Below are 24,022 nucleotides of genomic sequence, written 5' to 3'. Positions count from 1 at the left end.
TAGTGTTATCTCGTTGTTCCCCTCTCATGGTACAGTTACAATGAGCGAAGATAAAGAGAGATAGAAGACTCTGTTATCGCTTGCATTTTTCGTATCAAACGGTGGAAACACCTCCCTACCTATTACTGAGTGCGGCTTCTTCAAATGGCTACTAGTCACCAAGCAGATGAAGCAAGAAGCGAAGCAACGAATCTAATGAGTGTGATGAACCATTTAGTCTGTGTGTGTAATATACCAAACGTATTGTTGACAGTTATGAGAGTACTTAAAATGACTTCAACTCCTGTAGCTTACATAATCTGTGTACGTGTGTAAATCTCGTTTTGTTTTACAAAAATGTCTTTTAATACCTTACGGGGAGAGAGTTCTACATTCATGTCTCAATCTCTTGAATGTTCTAAATGCTGTCCACATTCACAACGTCATCGCTGAGTTTATTCAATTCATCCACTGTTCATACTATCAATGCACTTTTTTTGTTTACTTTTCTAACAAGTTTCTTGCTTAATACTATGTTGTGGCGTCTGGTTATTCTATCCTTGCATCCTTTGGAGAACTTTTTACCATCTGTGGCGTAAGACTAATTGAAAAAACATAGTTTATGATCAGCTCACCCCTTACTCTTTTCTCCTCCACGGTGGACAAAGTCAAGGACCCTAACCTTTCCCTATAATTCAGCTGTCTCAGTTCTGTTACCACTAATGTCGCCTATCCTCTGGACTTTGTTTGTTATTTGTACTTCTTTACGAGCTGTGACCAAACTTGAAAAGGATATTCTCGTTTTGGCCTAATGTAGGATGTGAACAGCTAACTGAATATTTCCTTAACCATGTACTGTGTGACTGCTGTATGTGATTACTGTGTGTTAATGGGAGAGAATTTTACACTCGTTCTGCTCGGTCTCAACCTTGCATATAAGCCATGTCTATTCTTAAGTCCTACTGATATTTTCTTACGATGTCTGTCTCCAATTTCTACAAAAAATGAAGTCGACATTCTCCACGGCTACATTTCTTCTTTGGCTACGGGACTTGAATAAGCTTTTAAAAATATGAGCAAGACGCCACCACCTACTTTGTTCCCCCAACCCTTACTAAACAGATTATACAATGGAACTTGCGTCTTCGGCGAAAAAATGTCTACTGCTGATATCTCATCAAGATACCGGATTTGTAATCATAACTCCTTCTCCAACGCTGTATCCTCTAAACTCTGATATCGACCAATGACGTAAATTATCTTTAGATGAGACACCTATTTCGATGGGTACAAATGGAGGGAGATGGGTCTGCTCCACTTGGGCTGAGATTTCTGACGAAAACTCACGTGAGCTAAGACTCACTAATGAGTGTACCTTCATAATGTTAAAAAAAAAAAAAAAAATGTCATGTTTATGAGCTCAACTGCCTTCTGATAAAGATTCAATAATCTATTATTTAGACTAAACATCTTGAAGTGTTCCCAGTGCCGATCTTAAGAACTCCTGTCATCATAATATCATCAGTCTTATTTGGAAACGTCGAAAAAGCCGACGATATATCTCCGACGGATCCTCCAACCTCTCCTTCAGTATTATCGTCAGCGTCGCCACAGACCCGCTCGTCTTTGCGCGTTTCCAACCACTTATTGAACCGTTTCTGCAACTGTAGATCGGTAGGGGGGATGAGCTTTTTTTTTTTTTTTCAGCTTGGGTTCCGCGAATTACTTTATTGCGGAGGACCTACTAGAGGTTAGTGTTGTGTGGTAGAAGGCTCTGATGGCTGGGTAAGGTTTGGCTGCTGTTGTATATTTTTGTGTATGTGTTCTTGTGGGTGCATGTCATGTATGACTCCGTTTTCGTTTCTATCTCGCCATTTTGCATATTGTAACATTCGATATTTTACTAGCATCCTTTATCATATAGACCTGTTGATGTCATCGGCGAAATCTCCCTCCACTGACAACGTTACCTTTGGGTAAATTTGCTCACAATCTCATCAAATTCTTTTTTTCACACCAAGAACCATAATGAGAAGGCTTGAGGTGGCACAGACAAAAGAACAGATGACAGGAAACTTTTTCTTCAAATTCTATATAATTCCATGGATATGATACAAAGTATCTCGTATGTGCTTCGTCAAGACTGAAGTGAATCTTAAAAGAAAATCAGAATTCTGTATTCACAGAACATTGTCGCACAATAACTGAATATCATTATAAAAGAAATACAGAATACTTCCTTACCGAGGATTGTCGTTGAAGCGAGGTACTGAGGACTCTTACACAGAACCCTCACTTGGACACTTGGGAATATTACCCAAGTATGTGGTCAAACAAGGATTGACCATTATTACATTTCATTACCTGGTACAGCAAAGCTGTGGAATTCTCCTCTTTCTTTTTTTCTTCTCTCCCTCGCCTTTCCTCTTTAAGTCAGGTCTACAAACACCTAGGCAAGATTCGACCAACAAAAGCCATAACATAATGAGATAGGAAGCTATAAAGATCCATAGATTTACTTTAATCTTTTTATTGCAGCTGTTTACATGACGTAGGATATCAAAAACTTTTATGGCTATCTGGTAGGGTCAATAAAAGATTCGGACCTAATTACTTGAATGCGAAAAGTACTGAACATGTCCTACTTATTTTTCGTTCACTAGCATCAGTTTAGATAACACCTGGGAGGGAGTTCCGTCTCTTACGTATTTGAATAAGGTATAAGAAAATGCAGCTTCATGACTGTAAAGCCTCTTTCCAAAGACATATACTATATACGAAAGTAAAACCTTCCCCGCCAGTTCTGGGAAGACACTGAATGGCCAAGCCTTCTCGTTCACCTGTCTACTAACTGTCTCGGGTCCTTATCTTGCGTCGTAGGAGTACATAGGGTAATCATGTCTAGTAGTCTTGAAGCGTTTGGGTTGGTCAGGCATTTAAGTTTAGAATTTGTATGAGATACTCAAACTCTCTGCCGAGGTAGGATGCTCATGGTTGCTGCTGTAGTCGCTGATGTTTACAGGCAGGTGAATTTCTTAAGTGGTGCTCACATACAGGGGATGTTTACCAGCCGAATTTGCGTAAGAACTCGATGATGAGGTAGTCGTAGACCCATTCGGGAAAATGCTGGTTCACGAACACCCTGACATAGTAGTCGAGGTCCATGGGTTGGTAGCGGCTCTGGGGGAACCTTTGCGTCAAGGCATCCGTTAGGGCGTCCACCACCTCGCTCACATCAGGGTTCTGTCATGAGAAATAGCGTTAATTTCCCTGATTCACGTCCAGGGTGTTGTCCACAAAGCCATACGTGGAGGACCAGAATAATGCCATGTTAAATGGTTTGACAGGCTGGTCGATCCTTTACCAAGAACATGTGATGGGCGAGACCTGCAGCTATTCCTCTGTAGACTTTGGGCAGTACCCAGCGGTTCTGTGCAACAGTAACTGGTTGGACAGAACTGTTAATCATGGTTCCGAAGGTCACAAGCTGTAACCAATGCCTCCGATGTAAGATATCACAGGAAGAAAAAACTAGGTTTGTGTTACGAATTATATATATATATATATATATATATATATATATATATATATATATATATATATATATATAATTATTATCACTTATCATACTTAATCGCTGTCTCCCGCGTTAGCGAAGTAGCTGCCTAGTGTTAAGCCGAGTCATTACACTGTGAATAAAGGTTTGTTAATGTTGTTTTAGCTGGTGAAGTGTGGAGCAGATGTGAACTTTTTATTCCTGGCTGAGGATGGTGTTTGGTCACGAAGTGGTTTGGGTGGGAAGTGGCTAATGCTGCTGCATGGGTGCCGAGCTTGAGGTGGAACCGAGTTAGAAGTATATTAGTTTTATCGTGTAGATGTGTTAAATATTTATGATTTGTAAGTAACCAGTGATTCTTCCGAGTGCTTTGCTTTGCATGCCTTGCAGTTTTGTTATATTTGTTTATGAAAGAGTGGATGACTAAGTGGGTTGGGGTGGTTTAAGGTGTAGGAAATATTGTTTGTAGGGGATATTTTCATTTGTCCTAAGCTGGCGTTCATAAATACCCTAACTAGTTTGCTTATAGCTTCTGTAGTGTTCCCCAGACTCCGCTTGTGAGCGGCAGCAACACCAGAGAAGGAAGCCGCTTCCGACGGGGCTGTATTACTGGCCCTGGACGAAAACAACATCGTTGAGAACCCTCTCTCCAAAGGACTCCCCTTTACGCTGCTTCCGCGAAGATCGTAACCTCAAGGGTGCAGATGCCACGTTTAAGGGTTTCTAGGTTTGCGTATGATGTGCTGATAATGATGATCTATAAAAATGCAGACATATATATATATATATATATATATATATATATATATATATATATATATATATATTTATTTTTTTTTTTGTCGCTGTCTCCCGCGTTTGCGAGGTAGCGCAAGGAAACAGACGAAAGAAATGGCCCAACCCACCCCCCTACACATGTATATACATACTTCCACACACGCAAATATACATACCTACACAGCTTTCCATGGTTTACCCCAGACGCTTCACATGCCCTGATTCAATCCACTGACAGCACTTCAACCCCAGTATACCACATCGATCCAATTCACTCTATTCCTTGCCCTCCTTTCACCCTCCTGCATGTTCAGGCCCTAAAATTTAATGATACTCTCTCACCCCAACTCTCATTTGCCCTCCTTTTCACCTCTTGCACCTTTCTCTTGACCTCCTGTCTCTTTCTTTTATACATCTCCCACTCAATTGCATTTTTTCCCTGCAAAAATCGTCCAAATGCCTCTCTCTTCTCTTTCACTAATAATCTTACTTCTTCATCCCACCACTCATTACCCTTTCTAATCAACCCACCTCCCACTCTTCTCATGCCACAAGCATCTTTTGCGCAATCCATCACTGATTCCCTAAATACATCCCATTCCTCCCCCACTCCCCTTACTTCCATTGTTCTCACCTTTTTCCATTCTGTACTCAGTCTCTCCTGGTACTTCCTCACACAAGTCTCCTTCCCAAGCTCACTTACTCTCACCACCCTCTTCACCCCAACATTCACTCTTTTCTGAAAACCCATACAAATCTTCACCTTAGCCTCCACAAGATAATGATCAGACATCCCTCCAGTTGCACCTCTCAGCACATTAACATCCAAAAGTCTCTCTTTCGCGCGCCTGTCAATTAACACGTAATCCAATAACGCTCTCTGGCCATCTCTCCTACTTACATACGTATACTTATGTATATCTCGCTTTTTAAACCAGGTATTCCCAATCACCAGTCCTTTTTCAGCACATAAATCTACAAGCTCTTCACCATTTCCAACACTGAACACCCTATGCATACCAATTATTCCCTGAACTGCCACATTACTCACCTTTGCATTCAAATCACCCATCACTATAACCTGGTCTCGTGCATCAAAACCACTAACACACTCATTCAGCTGCTCCCAAAACACTTGCCTCTCATGATCTTTCTTCTCATGCCCAGGTGCATATGCACCAATAATCACCCATCTCTCTCCATCAACTTTCAGTTTTACCCATATCAATCGAGAATTTACTTTCTTACATTCTATCACATACTCCCACAACTCCTGTTTCAGGAGTACTGCTACTCCTTCCCTTGCTCTTGTCCTCTCACTAACCCCTGACTTTACTCACAAGACATTCCCAAACCACTTTTCCCCTTTACCCTTGAGCTTCGTTTCACTCAGAGCCAAAACATCCAGGTTCCTTTCCTCAAACATACTACCTATCTCTCCTTTTTTCACATCTTGGTTACATCCACACACATTTAGACACCCCAGTCTGAGCCTTCGAGGAGGATGAGCACTGTATATATATATATATATATATATATATATATATATATATATATATATATATATATATATATACACACACACACACACAGTTGTATATATATTGCATACTATGCAGTATAGGAGTCCACTGAACTACTACGGTCAGGGATCAGTGGCCAAGCTGACATATGTACGAAAACAGAAATAGTAAACTAGAATACATAAACAATAGTCAGTAGCAACTGACTTACCCTAGAGTGGGTAGTGTGAGCCATGCTTACGTTAGAGTGGAGACTATGAGCCAAACTTACATTAGAGTGGGTAGTGCGAGCCGGGACTTACCCTAGAGTGCAAAGTGTGAGCCAGACTTACTTTAGAATAGGTAGTGTGAGTCAGGGCTTGCCTTAAAGTCGGTAGTTTGAGCCAGATGTACCGTAGAGTGGGTATTGTGAGTCAGACATACCCTAGAGTGGGTGTGTGAGTCAGGAATTACCCTGGAGTGGGTAGTGTGAGCCAAGACGTACTCTAGAGTAGGTATTGTGAGCCAAGACGGACCCTAGACTAAGTAGTGTGAGCTAGGACAATGTTAGGTACACTTAGAGTAGGTAGTGCGAACTAGACTTACCTTAGAGCAGGTGGTGTGAGCCAGACTTATTACCCGAGAGTGATTAGTGTGAGCTAGACTTACCATGGATGAGGTAGTGCCAGCCAGATTTACCCTAGAGTGAGAAGCGTGAGCCAGACTTACTTTAAAGTGGGCAGTGTGAGCCAAACTTCCCCTAGAGTTGGTAGTGTGAACCAGACTTGCCCTAGAGTGGGTTGTGTGAGCTATACTTACTTCAGAGTGGGTAGCATGAGCCAGACTTACCTTAGAGTGGGTTGTGTGGGCCAGACTTACCCCAGAGCGTGTGTCCTTCAGCTGTGACTGTTGGATGCGCTCGATGTAGTCTTTACCGTAGTCATCCTTCACCTGCTGGTCCATGGCGACCCACATAGCCTGCCCGTCGCGCTGCACACTCTCCGCAGAGTAGATGCCGGTGCCTGGTGAAGATGAAGGTAGTGATATTATGGTGGTGATGGAGGGAGGGAGGGAGAAACCGGGGGGGGGGGTTATTATGATGGTGATAAGGGGGATATGTTGAAGGCTCCAGTCACGGACAAAAGCCCACATCAAGGCCGGGCCTTAATTGAAATAAAGAGAGAATTATGAAATGGAAAAAGACAAGGGAAAATATTTACGAACTTTAGAGGAAGTGAAAAATCCAGTCTTTTGAAATGTGCCAGGTCAAATTTATTGGGAAAAACATTAGAAGGTAGAGAGTTCCAAAGCATCGACGTGTAGGGAAAGAAACAGGTATCAGAACGGCCCACCTTTGAGTTGCCGATGGCCAAACAATAATCATGTGACTCAGCAGCTTGCCGAACATTGCGTGGCCTAGGTAGTGGTGGGGGCACACAAGCAGCTAGCTCTCGGGAGCAAAAACCATAGTAATACCTACAGAGGAGGGAAAGTGAACTAACATTGCGACGTTGGGCAGGATGGTCAAGTTTGGAAGTTTGCCTGGGACAGTTTATAAGTCGGACCGCTTTCGACTCAACTCTGTCAAATTAGGATGCAGAGCTAGAACCACCCGAAATGTGAGAGAAGTACGCCATATAATGACGAATCACTCCCTTGTATAAATGGAGCAACTATACAGAAGAAGTTTCGACATCTAAAACAGGGCAGCCAGTTACTTAAAGGTAGACTCAGCTATTCCTGTAACGTAGGGTTTCCAAGAAAGAGTGGATGTTACAGTAATACCAAGCATGTTCATCGAGTCAAAAGGTGAAACTATAGAACTGTCAAGGGAGAAACAGGAGTTGTGAGGAGTTTTCGATAGAGAGATGATTATGAATTGGATCTTGAAGGAATTAAACTTAAGATTTCGTGTACCTTAATGAGATATTCTGTCCAAGTCTCGAGTTTATTGAAGAAGCTGTATCAAGACGAGATGCAGATCGAGTGAAAGAACAGGGAACATAATTGAAGGATGTAGATTAATGCAGTGTCGAGTCGTCAGCGTAGGAATGCATTGGGTTATTTGTGGCGGAGAGGAAATCGTTGAAAAAAAATGAGAAAAAGTTGGGGGGACAGGATAGAGCCTTAAGGGACATCGCTGTTGATGGAGAATAGGGGGGAGGCTGATCCATCAACAACCACAGAGATAGATCGGCCTCGGAGAAAGCTAAATATGAAGGAGCAAAGTGAGGGAGGGGAGCCAAAAGAGGAAGGCTTAGAGATGAGACCCCGAAGCTACACCCTGTCAAAAGCCTTAGATATGTCAAAAGCAACTACACACGACTCCCCAAAATCTTTCAGGGATGATGACCAGACATTAGTAAGATAAGAAAGAACATCACCAGTGTATCAGCGAGAAGACTGATTTTCGAGGTGGCTAAGGATTTGGGAGTTGAGAAGGAATTCAAAGACTTTAGAAATGGTAAATGTCAAAGCAATAGGATGATAGAGGGTTCAGAACAGTCACCCTTCTTAGGGATGGGATGTATCAATGCATGCTTCCAAGGAGAAGGAAAAGCTTTGGTTTTCAAACAGAAACGGAACAGACGAGCAAGCACAGGTGCAAGTTCAGAGGCACACTCTTTCAGAACACGGTGATAGATGCCATCAGGGTCATAAGCTTTGATTGTGTCCGGAGAGAGAAGCGGGAAGAAGCATAAGATTAGTAAGAGGAGCATCGTGGGGTGAAGGAATGTTAGCTATCCAAGGTGGAGTTAGACGAGAAACTGGAATCAAAGAGTGTTGCTTTGTTTACGGGATAGACATTTATATTACTGTCAGGACGGAAAAGCGAAGGAAAGGTAGAGCGACAGAAGTTGTTAGAGATGCCCTTAGCTGAAAACCACCAAGACACATCAGTGGATGACGAGGAGAGGTTATGACACTTTCTTTGAATAAAGTAACGCTACTCACGGATAGTTTGCTTGCAGCTATTATGGACAGTGATGAAAGCTGAATGGGAGCCAGAGAAAGGAGATTTTTGCGAGCCCGAAATGCCTTATCCCTTGCCTTGAGTGTCCTAAGAACTGGAACGGTTGAACCATGGACTAGATGAAGAGGTCGTCTTAGAGGAAGAGGGGATAAATGCTTCCATTCCCGCAAGAAGAGCATCTGTTATGTGTTTGGTGGAGACATACATAAGCAAAGTTTGAGTAGGAGTATGACGCTTGTAAGAGGAAGGTGGTAGGACTAGCCCAGTTTTCCCGTTCTAATGAGAGAGAAAGTAAGACAAGCAATCGTGACAGAGAGGGTTTAAGCTGGTTCCGGGCACCACTTTAACGCTCCTCAGTCAGGACGGTAGTACCACTCTGGGCGGCTGTTGGTAATGTGGGAGTCAGTGAGAGAAAACTGATGCTGTTGGTGATGAGGAAGGCAGTGATCGCTTGAGGGCTTGGCAGGTGTGGTAATGGGGAAGATACTGATGGTGGTGGTCATGGGTACACTAGAAGGAGATTCTGGTGGTAGGAGAGGAAGTAGTCAGGAAGACAGTGGCGATAGGTGAGCTTTGTTTCGTAGTGAAGGAGATGCTTGGATGGAGATAATGAAGTAGATGATGGTGGTGAAATATTATGTTGTGGGGTTAGGCAGGGAGGCAGATGATGTTGCTGGTGGTAATGCGAGGAGGTAGTGAGGGAGATACTGGTACTGTTGGTGGTTGGAGGACTTAGTGAAGGGGATGGTGTTAATGGTAAGGATGTCAGAGGACAGAGCTAGGTAGATGGTGTTGGGAAACAGGGGTACGGCAAGAAGAGAGAGAGAGAGAGAGAGAGAGAGAGAGAGAGAGAGAGAGAGAGAGAGAGAGAGAGAGAGAGAGAGAGCATGATATAAAGAACACTTATAAGATTCCATTAATTCTAAGTGTGTGTGTGTGTGTGGCATATCAATGTAAACAAGACCGAGGTGAACATTCAGTACCGGGAAGGAGCCCATAGCATTTTACATTGACAGTGATTGAGTATAGCAATTAACCAGACGTTACCCACCTACGGTGAAGTTGCCAGGCTCTATGAGGCAGACGTCGACGCCGAACCGTCGCATCTCGTTTCTGTTGATAAATCCAATGTTAGTCAGTGGGCAGGGAAGAGTGGTCGTGTCACCCAGACTTCTGCTGCCTCACCACCACAACCCGACTTCCCTCCTCCCGCTGCAATTCACAGGAAGAGTCTCGGCTTATAAGCAGGGTTATAAAGAACAAATAGCTTCTTAAACTTATATCATTCAGACTATTAAAAGTAACGCAGTCCCTTTCTTTCCCTCGGATTTACCGATGCAAGTGTGACAAGACAGTATAGATCATCTATCACCACTGGATCCACTGTAATGCAGTACTAGCTAAAGACTGGTTATACTGGGGCAAATTCATTCAACGTAAACCGTAAGGAAGACATGATATTACTGAATGTAAGGGAAGCTGGAAATACTGTGCAACACTGCGACTGACGATGTGTTACTGTCCGTCGAGTTAGGGTTTTTCTTGATTGTATGAAATTCCATTTACTTTATTTGTATTCTCAAATCTTGCCTAAAAACATAAGTAAAAAAAAAAAAGATAGGTTTATCAATATAACAGCTATTCCATCTTGTTAAGCGTCTCTAGCTGTTAGCTGATACTGAAGAATATTCTGCCGTAGTTTCAGTGCCAACCTTTGGTTTTACAGCTGCTAAGGTACTCACTCACCTCAGACCATCGTTGAAGGCTTCGACACCGTACTTGGTGACCTCGTAAGCGGTGCCCATCGGGGAGGACATGCGACCCCGTACACTGGCTACGGTCACAACTCTACCTGTACAAAGTACCACATTGGTCATGACATACAGAAATTACACGTTTCACAGGTAGAAAAAATTTACTGTAACTGCAAACAATATTGACAGATGGTGCATCAGTGAATGTGTGTGTGTGTGTGTGTGTGTGTGTGTGTGTTGCTTCTTGGTAATTTACTATTTGTGCAGCACAGAACGGGAGTTCTACGCTCGATGGGGTCCTATGTCGAAGTTTCTGCAATTGTCTAAGCTTTTTACAGACGCCATTCACAGTATCATAGTTTTGCTTAGTTCCTTCATAAGCTACTATGATAATGGCCAAGTCTGCATTGTGAAGAATTTTTCGAAATATTTATGATCCAAAAACCTAAATATGGTTCTAAGTTTTGCCAGTAGACAGTTTGTCTTCTGAAAAATACTTCCAAGTTGGAATTTCAGCGACAGGTTAGGTACAGTGTCAACTCCTAGGTCCCTCTTACACACATTCCTGAGGCTTATTGCTTGTTAGATGACATTGATCAAAGTCTTCTTTCACCGTTTCTCATTCCCATTACTTTGAATTTCCTTGGTTTGAATGCCAACAATTACGTATTAGACTAACTTTGGAGTTTGTCTACGTCCCCTTGTACGTTGGTGCAATAATCATTGTTTACATCCTTCATGGTCTTGCTATAACCAAAACACATATTCAGGCACGAGTCTAGTCCCTCTGGCAACTCATTTGCATAGGTCAAGAGTGCTATTGGTCCTTGAACTAAACTCTGTGCTACGCCACTGGTAGCCTCAAATAATTTTGAGAGGCTCCCCTGATAAGCTTCCTTTGTTCCGTACCACAAACGTAACTTTCTACTGATCCTTTATGAAGGCCAAAGCCTCTTTTGTCAGCCTCCTGTGTAGCAGTATCAAACGCCTTACAGCAGTTCTATGATACATACTGTATCTCTTCTTCGTTTGTGGCCTGATATGGACATAAAACCGAGTTGTGCCTCACTTAGGGTGTCTCTCCTTTACAAGTAGTCATCCATTCGTATGCTGATAATCTTTTCTTAGTGTCTGACAGAACAAACTCTGTGGTTCAGTACAATTTCCAGAGTTCTTTCCCTATAGACCAGCATAAAATTTGCCCTGTTCTACTTCATGGCAACGTATCTTTTTCCAGCGAAATATGATCAATACTTCAAGCAGCCTGCCAAGCATATTTGCACATTTCTTCAACACATAAGAAAAAAGATTCTCGATAACCACGAGCCTTAAGTAGTTTATTTGTCTTTTCGGGAACTTAAATGCTTTCCAAGACGTCTTTTCCATTTCAATAGTATTGGGTCTATGGTGTATTACACTAGGAAAACACTTTTGCTCTTGTTTTCAGCTCCTCATATATCTTTACATATCCTTTACAACTCTTCTCTATTAATATTAGCAGATGATCTGCAGTTCAATCAATAATCTACTGACGAGCTTACAGTAAAGTTTTGGATCACTTCATTTCTTGTCGGAAACATTTTCTTTTCAATGTCTCTGTTATTCCTTCTCAATCTTGCTATACTCGTTCCTTGCTCTCTCATACTCTTCAACTGGTAACTGCCTGTGATATCGCCTATGTTTCTTCCAAATTACATCCTCAAGTTCTTTTACTTCTTGATAGCTTTGCTTTAACCATATATTTTTTTTTCTTTAACAATATGTATGTCTTCTGTAACTTTCCTTCAGTTAAAGGTACCGATGTTCAAGATCCTTTATTACAAATTCCACAGAACATTTCATAACGCTGTTCTCTATCATGGCTTCGAACCTCCATTCCCAGTTTATTTTCCCAAAACAAGTTGCTTTGAGTTCTGTGCAGGCTCCATGACTCTAGCTCCTATTTGCATCTGGTGTCCTCTGATTTTTGTATGTCCTCATCTCCTACGTTATCAAGCTTGAGCATTACTTGATCACTTCCTCCAGCTGGTGCATCATATCTGATACTCCCACTTCCCACACTACTGTGTGTAAAGATAAGATAAGACAGTGATGCCGTATCAACCTCTCTGATTTTACTGGGCGCAGTAATAGGCTGATACCAGAATTTTTCCTGTACATATTCCTAGAACTTGTTTCCCCATGACCATCTCTGCGAGAATCTGAATTCTCTTAGCATAATCCTGAAAAAGAAAAAAATAAATCATCCATATAATCAGAACTTTATTATCTGTAAACATTTCATGTCGTTACTTCCTGTGCTATCACTGTTGCTATTGTATATTTCTTGTGTAGTTTTCCATTAACTTTCTAATGTCCTTAACCTCAGCCATTTACTTCATCTGTGTATGTGTGTGTGTAACTGACTATATTTATTGTACTAGGAGGGAGTTTTGCACTCGTAAGACCCCATCTCTTTAATATTCTCTGCTGTGATATAACCTCTTGAATTTATCAATAGTGTTTGCACTGATCATGTCCTCAGTCATTTCAATCCATTCATGCGACACTTTTATACTATAAAAGTCCTTAATTACATCCTTTTTTAAGTTTCTTAAAGTCATGCTACGTCCGCTGGTTACTCTATCCCTACATCTCTCGAAAAAAATGTTCACTGTGCACGTCATGGATCTGTTATAAAAAGCGTTAAAGTGTGTGTGTGTGTGTGTGTGTGTGTGTGTGTACTATTTCAACACTCGAGTGGACACTGTGAGAACTTCTTGGATTGCTCACCCTTGACCTTGCGGATAAGCGGCAGGAAGGCCTTGGTGACTGCGATGGGACCGAAGAGGTTGACCTCGCTGAGCTTGCGGTAGGTGTCCATGGATACCCATTCGACAGCTCCGTAGGTGCTGATGCCCGCATTATTCACCAGGCCCCACAACACCTCTGCACGGGTCACCAACCACATACGTTACTCGCTACAGCAACGATCACATAGCGGTCTGACAAAGCTAACGTATTTCACATTTTCTACAGTATTTACTTGTGACTGTGAAATTCTGTGAAATAATGGGATCAATAGATAAGATTCTTGTATAAACATAAATAACTGTAGCAAAAAGATGTTCGTTTTTGTCTTGTTTACATTAATGAATAATGATGTGAAAACAGCAAGAAAGGATGAATTAAAATGTAAACAGTCTAGGACACAGCATATGGCTATGATGGTTCTTCACGTTACACTCAGCGCCTTGCATAGCAGACCAAACCTTGGAACAAGTCCCTCACCGCCCGAGTTCAGGAAGTGTTTCACGTCCTGCAGTGCTTTGGCGATCTGCTTCTGGCTGGTGACGTCTAGCTGCAGGACGTGGAGGCGGCCTGAGCCCTCCCGCCTGAGGCGCTTTGCGCCCGCACCCTCACAGTGCAGGCAGCCCGCAAACACCCGAAAACCCTGAAGGCGGCAATGGTTGAAAGATTGTGTTCTGGGTCACCATTTAACACTTTAACCAGAATATGGAAAATATTTTCGTTCAGCTTATCTGGCGCCATTTAGAACGACCAAGACGACAGAGTACTACACTACTGACTCACACACATCAGAAACAGTGCTGCTATACACACTTTAGACACACACACACATACATACACACAAACAGCCTTATTTACTATGGTTGCATATGTTACGGTCGCACAGTAGTCACATACAATACAGTCACACCAGCCATGCACTACGGTCACATGCAATACAGTCACACCAGCCTCACATTAATGTTACATACAGTACAGCCAAACCTTACAGCATTGTCACATACACGTACACACACGTACTACATTCACACACACACACACACACACACACACAAATACACGCACGTCACAATGACCTATTCACATAACATTCAGGAGAAATCACAGAGTTTTCAAATCTTCACATAAGATATATTTACATTTGAGAAAAGATAGAAGTGAGCGATAAACACATTTAATGTCGATATGATCTATCGAAGCTTTACATGAGAACATCATTCTCTGTTGTAGTCAAGAACGAAGAGAGTTTACTGACCAGTTTGTCCAAGTGTAGTGCTAGATGGTGACCGAAGCCTGTGTCGCAGCCTGTCACCAGCACAGCCTTCCCCAACGATGGAAGCTGCAACGGGTACGTTTGAGGTAAAAGCGACTATGTAGAAAAGAAGGAAAGTGGGTAGCAGTTCCATGGGAGTAGTCCCATGATAAGGCATTCAAGAACATTCGTGTCGTCTCTAATATTTGGAGGACGTGAAAAGCAGTTTCGTTTTTTTTTTCTATCTATTTTTGCTAATCGTTGCGACAGATTGAGAGAAATGCTTTAACTGGAGTTTTCCTTCGGTACAATTATACTTGTGTTTATCAGTCATGATATTCACGGAAAATACACGAATGGAAGGTCAAGTCATAAGAAAATGCGCCCTCAAGAAAGGCGATGTTTTTATGAAAAAGTCCTTTTACAGTATCTAAAACCCAGACAAGAGGATGCTTATACTAACCTTCATGCTAGCAAGGGCCAGATACGTGCCCGCAGTGAGCAGCCAGATGATAGGGAATGCTACATTGCAGGAGCAGAGACCCAGGGTATTCACCAGCACCGTCAGAAGGGCACTCACGCAACCCCAGAAGAGCATACGGAACAACCTGTCGTAGGTTAGGAACATCTTGGGGCAGAGCCTCGCAGGGTACAACTGACGATAGTAAAAGATTACAACATTTTTTCCTGATGATGTAGGTACTACCTGAAAGAGTATTGATAATCACATACAGTTGATTACATATTCAATTTCATGCGGACATTCTCCTTTCGTGACGCGTGATATTATCAAATCGCTACAGGCGATGAGGACGAACTGACACTTAGAATAATGCAAACACATCTCACTGCTCTGGAAAGTTGAGCAAGGAGAACCTGTGTACGGAGAGCCCTTAGTGACGGCAGGCGCACTGGGATAATCAAGGCCGAAGACCCCAGCTGTGTCCTCCTCACCCCACCCTCACCTGCCTACCCTGGAGTAGCTTCTAGAGCCAGATGTGCCGCCCTCCTTAACCCCGTAGTGTAGAACAAGTGCTGGGAAGACCAGCCATACCGTCTAACTTACCGCCGATCGCTGGATTCGGTGCTGGGAACACAAGCTGTTCCTTCCTCGCCTTAACCTCTGGCTCCCTGCTACGCTCACCCGCATAATTCGAGTGTTAATACTCAGTACAACTTTTCGTTTTCATTAGATTACGTAGAGAAAAGAATGTGACTGCTGCTCAGGTTTGTTTCTGTAGTACAACAGTTGCAAAGAAATGTAAACGGCAACTTTGATTATATAATGGCCTGACCACGGTATACCCAGGTGGAGGGTACAGATGTCTCCAGCCTGACCAGGGTATACCCAGGTGGAGGGTACAGACGTCTCCAGCCTGGCCAGGGAGGGTACAGACGTCTCCAGTCTGAATAGGGGATACAGCTAGGTGGAGGGCACAGACGGCTCCAGCTTGACTAGAATACGCCTAGGTGGAGGGTACAGACGGCTCCGGCCTAACTAGAGTACACCCAGGTGGAGGGTACAAACGTCTCCAGCTTGACCAGGGCGCAACCCCCCCCCCCCCCCCCCCCCAGGTGGAGGGTACAGACGTGTGCATGGCAACCAACGAATCGGGATTCCATTTGGGGATTTCTTACATTACGAGATGCAACGACATTAACCTACATCATTACAAAGTGCAGATGATGGAAAGTCTTGTAAACGTCCTGCAATATAAGATTACATGAACAGACAACACAGAATATTTGTGTATCGTAATAGTGCCATAACATTAAGCACAGTCTAGGCATGATTATGAAGCAGGGAATAAGTCATGAAAAGAGTTATGATATTTCTTTGGTTTGCCAGACATACGATAAGGTCCTCGACTGAATGCTTGGTAGTGGAATTCACACGAGACAAACAATGTTAGTGTTAGACTTTTACCACAGGAGGTTCGTTATCTGAACACAATGTATCGTATATGTTGGAAACGGAACTGGTTCAACCTGCGCCGAGTTGAACTTGGGAGCACACAGGAGGAATCGTACGTTTATTTCGAATCAGAATTATGTTAAACGAATTGAACTCCAAGCCAACTAGGTTAAACTGTCCAAGCAGCAGGGTGTTCCTACAGTAACTATTGATACTCAAAAGTAAAATAGCTTTTGGTTAAACATATTTACCTTTCCAATGGCGCAATTAACCACCCTGGCACATGTCCAGTTAACCATTATATCTAATATTCTGTGAATACAAGTCTGTTGGTAGCTGTGGCGTTACTGTGAACACCGATGTAGTGGCTAATTTGTATCGTGAATCATAGTTTTGTTCATGAAGCACCATCCGCAGGTAGAGCCACTGTAAAATGGTATACCAGTCACAAGCTACAGAGTAACTGGCAACTCAGCTGGCCAGGTATGCCAACCATGAACCGCAACTCAGGAGTTTTTTCAATGATTCTCGTGTGGTGTGTCATATTGTATCACTCCGTGAGGGTGCCTAATATTTTCCTTTTGGGTGATCAACCGTTTGGGTATCGGAAGGATCATTGACAGTAGCGTAGGGTGTCATCATTAACATGACTGTCATGTTCCCCTCTCTGGCTCGGATTGCCGTCTTCCATTCCTGCTTCACTTGCACAAGGGCTGTTGGTATTCACTTAAACCAATGCACTTTCTTCATCCTATACATAACACCAGATAGCAATAACTCACACGATTGTCTTCAATCCCATATTTTCTAGTCCTTTTTCTTCAGTAGTCATGAAGATACAACCTAATGATATCCCTCCTCCGCTGACTCGGAACTGTGCCACTGGTCGAGGAGGGTTGAGTGGTTTCCCCTTAATGGAGATCAAGCAAACTGGGCCAAATCTAAGCCTAGTGACGCTACTAAACCTACCTGGTTCTCTCTCTGTCCATTTACTTGACATTAGTGGTTTCAAATCCAACCTCCCTACTGAAGAACGCCACCTGCCTGTTTTTCTTCTCTCGAACCCAACTGTCCAAGATCTGCCTCTCCTCTACATTGTCATGTCTCCAGCCATGATCTCTACCAGCTGTTTCGTTCCAAGTGCGACGGTTGTGCTGACTGTAGGACGTTTCTCACCACATGGATCTCGTGTGTCGCAGCTTCGATGCCATCTGGCTCATAAGTTTTCACTTTCCAAGATGATTTGCTCCTGCTACTAGCATATCGTCCCTCCATCTCCTCAAGCTATGCAGAGCTCTTCAACTATTTGACTCCCTGCTATGGGGTGATGCTCTCTTTCAACGTGGCGAACGCTTCTACGCAGGATTTCCAAGTGCACCACAAAGATTGACTTGGTTTTACTCAGGAGTTTTACTCGGGATGACCCTCAGTGGAGTGGAGGCTCTTTCTCGTCCTCTAGAACAACTGATTAAATACCCAACACGAGTACCTGATTGCTACAATCACGTATCTAGCTTATTCAACCTCCTTTTTCTATTTCATCCCCGAGTCCTCTTACTGCAGATGTCCTATTCCTACCCCCTGAGGCTCCTCTGACCATATTTTTTCCATGCCTTTTTCCAATCGGGCAAGTCACCCTTACGTTACACCAGCTTCGGCACTTTGGTCTTCCTTGCGTAGGCTGTATTGATTAACTATCACTTTACCAGTACTACTTCACTGGCCGGGATGCCTTCCATTGCATCTACCGCACTGCAGCATCACTGGCAGGGAGGGGGCGACAGCAGGCTCTCTATGGGTTCGGGGCTGCCTTGACCCGCCCGTCGACTCCATGTACACTATACCTGAGCAGGAAAATCCTTTGGTAGGATGACAAACGCATCGAGTCTATTTTTGTAGGGTTCTCCTCACCTCTTTGACGACTGGGACTACCATTTTCGTGCGTCAGTCTACCAGCTCCAGGTGGGACGAAAAGGTCCCCAAGCTGGGGAGTGGCTGGCGACCCATCGCAGAGAGACCAGTACTACCTTGAGACTCCAGGATGACTCCACAGATTCAGCCACATCAAGCCCTATGACCAGAGTCGACAAGAGAGTGTCACGGTTTGCAGGGTGGGTGTCGCTGACCTCCATCCGTGGCGTAGACACCTCTTGGTCCTCGCGCCTCACTCTGAGAACTGATTCAAAGGCCCTTTCGAAACTTTTCTCAAGAGGCCCAAACAGATTTTCTTCACATCACCGCAAAATGCCCTCTCTTGCCACAGTTCAAACAGTCTCTGTAGACAACCTTACACGTCTGCATGTCTTTGCCACTCCTAAAGCATCCACTAAGATTAATTCTCGCTCTGTGTGACTTCCAGTTTTGCTTGTTTTGAGGCACTTTGGCCAACGTATGACTCGCCGAACATCCAATCACTGTAATGTTCATATTAGTATTTTTGGAAGCTCGGCATACATTAACGGCACTTTGAAACTGTAAATCCCTTTCCTCACGCATATATTTCAGTACTTCCTCATCGCGAGTTCCTACAACAATCCATTCTCTTAGGCGGTTGTCTAAACAAGATTCATTTAGATTCACAAAAATTTGCTGTTTCACATCACAGAAAATCGTCAAACGTTTCACCCGGTTCTTGAACTTTTGTGTCGAAGTCCCTCCAGGCCACGATGACATTCTCACGTTCTGTTGTCCCCGAAGATGCGCTTCCATAGCGCCGAGGACAGTCTCCAATCCTCTATAGTCTGTTACACTAATCCCATACCGTAGGATTCACGTCCACTTATTGTACATCAGACATCATGGGTACAATATGCTCCGTTGGTGGCAGGGAGGATATCTTCGTCAGCGTCACGTATCCCTTAAATCTGTGGTGCCATGCAGCGAATTCTAAATGTGAAGCTGAAGTCGACAGGTGTGCATCAGGTGTATCGCTGACGGAAAACTTTACCTGTGGTGTTGCACCGCTGCTACTGGCGGCGGCGCCACTTGTGGCCGTTGCACTGCCATCACTTTTCACTTGCCGAGAGTCCAACATTCTTTCCAGGATTTGGCTCAAGCGCTCTTTACTCTGATGGACTTCTTCCTGAACTTGCTGAGTCTGAATTATCAACGGCTCCGTCAGCTGCTCCAGTTGCTCCTCCATCTTGATAATGTCGGTATTTTCCTTCAGTTGTCGACAAATTCAGGACGACACCCTACTCAGTGCCCCATGTTCCAATGTTGAATGAAGTCTAGCCGGTTAAGGAAAAACAGACGTGACAGGTGCGTTCAGTTGGGAGGTGTGTACAGCACTGCTGCAAGATACATTCTGCCCAATACAGGATAATACTCTAACATGAAACTTCAAGCCACGTAATCCATGCCCAACCGCTCAGACAAGGAACTGGCAGTATATAGCTGCAACTCTCATTCACACCACTAGAGAGCAGCACACACACACACACACACACACACACACACACACACACTGATTCACTCTCATTCACGCCACAAGACGGCAGCACCCGCTTACCTACTCGCGTTTGCACGCCTTTACATTAACACCACAATAGATCTTTGGAGTTCTTTCACAGATATAGGTAGACAGAGTTTATGGACGGGAGAGCATACTTCTTTATGTATTACAGGCATGTGCCGTCCACCTTAATCCGGTCCTTGCTCGCCCATCTCGTTTCTGTCTAAAAGCCCAGTTTTCCATTTCTCTTAGAAACCTTCTTTCCCGAGAAAAGAAATTACTCTAACTCGCCTGACTCTAAAATCTTCCAAACTATCCTCAACCTCCTAATTCGGACGCAAGGCCCATCGGTGATCTACTCTCCTGTGTGACCCACCTCTGGTTCACTACTCCTAGGAATTTTGGTGAATCTTTCGTTGTGATCTTCGGCATCTCTGAAGCATCTGGTATAGTGTGGCACAGGTCTTTGTTAACCAATTCTACCTTTTTTCCTTGCTTCTCTGCCTCTCTTTGATCTCTAGTGTACAGCTTCGTTCCGGCTGTTATATTGGAACGGCGTCTCCTGCTTACTTTATGACCATTGGTGTTCCTTAGGATCCCGTCTTATCGCCCACCCTTTTCCTTTCATTATTGATCGTTCCTTTACCTCCAGCCCTATTCACGCTGAGCCGACAATTCTACATATTGTAACATGCCATTCCTCCCCTCCTCATTCTGATGCTCTTTCTCTCGCCCTCCACATATGTACCATTGTGGAGTAGGGAGCAGCGACCTAAATCTCACTCACCTCTTGCTACTCTCATTCAAAATACCACAGTTCAACCCTGCACTAACAACTGGCCTGTTGAGCATAACCATATCCTCCAATCTGTTTTGGAAACTCTGTCTAATGATTATCGGTAAAGTTTATCTCTCAAAACTTTAGCGTATAATTTAGGTGTAGAAATCCTTTTCTCGTGACCATCTCCTCCTTACCTTCAGGGGCCTCATTTGTTCTAGAATAGACTACTGCTCACATATAAGGGGTGTATCTTGTTCCACCCCTCTGTTAGCCAGAGTGGAATCAAGTCGTCTCAATCCCCCTGCTATCACTTCTCTTCAGCCGTACCTTTTCTTACGACATGATAGTGCTTCACTGTTTCTCTTAAGCAGGTATTATTTCGGACACTGCTTTCGTGAGCTGTCTGTGTGTGTGTCGTAGCCCCTGTGATCTAGACCCGCGGCATGTCTCTGACAGCTGTTTCCAATAGCTTCTGTGTGGTGAGTAACATCACGAGGATTAACCTTTATGATACTACCTTGATGGCCTGCTGGGGCAGGTTTTGGATCTTCCGTATGGACTTTTATTATAAAAAAGCTATCCTGAACCTCAGCTAAAGTAAAAAGAAAAAAGTATGGCTACTTCTCACAAGAGATGGCCTACGAGATGAGCAGACTATTTACCGAGCTAATGGGCAGCTGCTGAAGTTCCGTCTCCTAGGCAACATGGTCGAGTGAGATTATGCTAGGGGTAAGGAGGTTGGGAAGAGCCTTTGACGTCAGACGAGGAGCAGATGTGCTGCCACAAACTCGTCCGGTCAATGACGTCGCCTGCCTACGAGGTCCGGAATGCTTATCGAACGGTCGTTTGCTGCTGAAGAGGCGGGAGGGAGAGAGATTTATGTCCTATACAGAAGAAATATAGGAAATGCGCATATTTCAGACAGAAATAATTTCATGCAAGAGTTGGGTGCATCTCCTAACTGAACCTCTCGTCACTTGCTTTAAAGATAAAAAAGATAACTATCGGCAAGAACACTGATTAGAGATAAAGATTAAAAGTTTTTTTCTCTATTTGCATGTTGCAGTGTCATGCGCCTCACTGTGTGTTGCTACCCTCTGTCTATGTGGGAGTATAATGCGACCCTGTGACACGTCTTACCCGGCTCACCAGAGTTGATATTTTCTGATATAACACATTGAACGCAGATCGTGCTTAGGTTAGACATCGCTAGCAAGATTTGTCGTTCAGTGCTAATAATTTTCATTTCTAGAATTATATATATATGCTTAGGAAAAGAATCACTAGGGGTTAGATGAACATCTTTGGTTCTATTGGCATATGTTTCGGGAATTACCTATACCATCATCAGAATCTATGAAGAAAGGATAATATGCACGCAATATCTACATTATGAGTTTCGGTTCAAAGCATGAAATCTAGAATGTTTCTTACAAAATGTAGATCATTAAAGTCCAACGTGAAATGAATTAACAAGAAAGAGTTAAGTTGGTAATGACTAACACTCCAGTCTTACTTGATATCCATTAAAACACGACTTTCATAATAGATTCAACAGAGGCAATATTTCCTAATCGACATTAGAATTCTACAGTTCATGATCAAATATCCAAACGTTAAAATATGCATTAAAAACATTTAGAAACAACTAGACAAATTCTACTTAAAACCTATTCAATTCATCTAAAAACATAATATCTCTGTTGATACGTCATGTCACTTATAGCGGGCTCGTCCCTGTAGGGCAGGAGGAACTCCAGTATTAACAGATCGGTGTTTGATGAGCTACTGAACAGCACAGAAAGTTCGCTGCCGACACTGGGTGGTCAATGTAGACTGCGAGGTTTGGGAATTAACCATTTCGCTCGTACTGAACTCGCAAGGTCTGCATGTGTCGCTTCGTGTTGCCAATATACAAATTATTACAACTGTTGCACTTATATTGGTAGACTATTGACGACTTAAACTTCTTAGAAATAACATCCTTGAACTTGAAAAATAATTGAATTGTATTTCTTGCCTTAAACACCATTCTAATGTTAACTTGTGGGTAAAATTCAATAATAAGTCACTGCCTGGAAATCATCTTCCTATGAGCTTAACGGCTGTAATTGGAAAAGTTATTAAAACCATCATTAGATAGACCTGTGAACCAATTAGAGAATCACCAGTTAATAAACCATTCTCAGCATGGTTTTCGACGAAAACTGTTCACGTCTGACAAATCTAGTTGCTTTCTTTTTTGATGTAATCAACATGTATGACGAAAATGTTTACTAGCATTCAAAATTTTCAAAAAGCTTTTGATAAAGTTCCCCATTAAAGGTTGTTAGCATTTTTGAGCTACAGAATTAGGTCTGTTACTATTTTCTTGTATTTGTTTAAGTTTTCCTTCATCTTTGATCAAGTTTGGTGACCAGAAATGAGCATATTATTCGAAATGATTTTTGTTGTTATTTCTTGAGACTCAAGGCGGGCCTTAATTGTAATATAGAGAGGGTTATGAACAGGAAAAAGAAAAGGCATTGCAATGAGTATTTCAGATCATAACCGATTATCTATTTTCTTTTCGTGTGGGTTATGAAATATCATGCATATAAAATATTCTAATCACCAAAATGTATTCCTTAGCATTTGTGTACTTCAGTTCCATCTGCTGTTCTCAGAAGACACAATTAGATTATCTAGGTGGCTTTGGATCTCTTAAGTCAATGGTATAGGTTTTTGAATATATCCTTGTGATATCTGTACTGAGTCAGTGTGATCTCCGTTTTATGCCAGTTATTTTTTTTTTTGCTCTTCATAATTATGCCTGTCAGATATACACATGAAGACATTTCCTTTGGTGTAAGTGTGATCGGACGTTCTCGAGGACGAGGATCAGACGAACTCGGCCGGGAACATGGACTGCCCCAAGCACTTGTTACTCACTGTGACTTAAGCTTTCGAGGATGTGTCTGGACCTGATATGATCCTAGTATTATAAGATGCACTTCAACACTAACACGTCACCGTACCCTGGTATTTATTTGTTATTGCTATCAACTACGAGCCTTTTCTTTTCTTCACTTTTTTTTGTCCAGTTAGTGTGTAAAAGATTTACCTTGAGAGCAGCAGGTGGATCCCTCGTCGACCGTGCAAGCAGGGCGCGCAGTATCCAAGCTGTGGCGCTGTGCACTGCACACACACCTCACCAGACTGGTGGCTGGCATCCAACTTCTCCCACTCTCTTCAGCTCGTAAGCGAGTGATATTGTCTTACCAATTTTTCATGAAATGTTTTCTTTCT

At 43.0% G+C, this 24,022-nt stretch overlaps 1 protein-coding gene across 5 annotated transcripts; it reads right to left on the bottom strand.

Moving 5' to 3' along the window:
• Positions 1-2,493: 2,493 nt before the first annotated feature.
• On the bottom strand, positions 2,494-23,980 carry LOC139766391 (D-beta-hydroxybutyrate dehydrogenase, mitochondrial-like). Of its 5 annotated transcripts, none has more exons than XM_071694987.1 (9): positions 23,838-23,980; positions 15,048-15,239; positions 14,588-14,671; positions 13,813-13,975; positions 13,315-13,470; positions 10,535-10,640; positions 9,840-9,901; positions 6,694-6,836; positions 2,494-3,222 (listed from the first exon to the last, which is right to left on the bottom strand). In XM_071694987.1, exons 2-9 carry the CDS (start codon positions 15,210-15,212, stop codon positions 3,043-3,045), a joined length of 1,059 nt encoding a protein of 352 aa, XP_071551088.1. In that variant the 5' UTR covers positions 15,213-15,239; positions 23,838-23,980; the 3' UTR covers positions 2,494-3,042. The 5 variants fall into 5 exon arrangements, with proteins under 5 accessions (XP_071551088.1, XP_071551109.1, XP_071551078.1 ...); XM_071695008.1 differs by having other exon boundaries at positions 15,048-15,192; positions 23,838-23,974; XM_071694977.1 differs by lacking the exon at positions 23,838-23,980 and adding an exon at positions 21,397-21,495 and having other exon boundaries at positions 15,048-15,192.
• Between the last annotated feature and the right edge of the window lie 42 nt (positions 23,981-24,022).

This window comes from Panulirus ornatus, chromosome 4, assembly GCF_036320965.1.
Source record: "Panulirus ornatus isolate Po-2019 chromosome 4, ASM3632096v1, whole genome shotgun sequence".
Taxonomy (NCBI): domain Eukaryota; kingdom Metazoa; phylum Arthropoda; class Malacostraca; order Decapoda; family Palinuridae; genus Panulirus; species Panulirus ornatus.
Note: the sequence above shows the minus strand (reverse complement) of the source record. Positions and strands in the feature narration are given on the sequence as shown.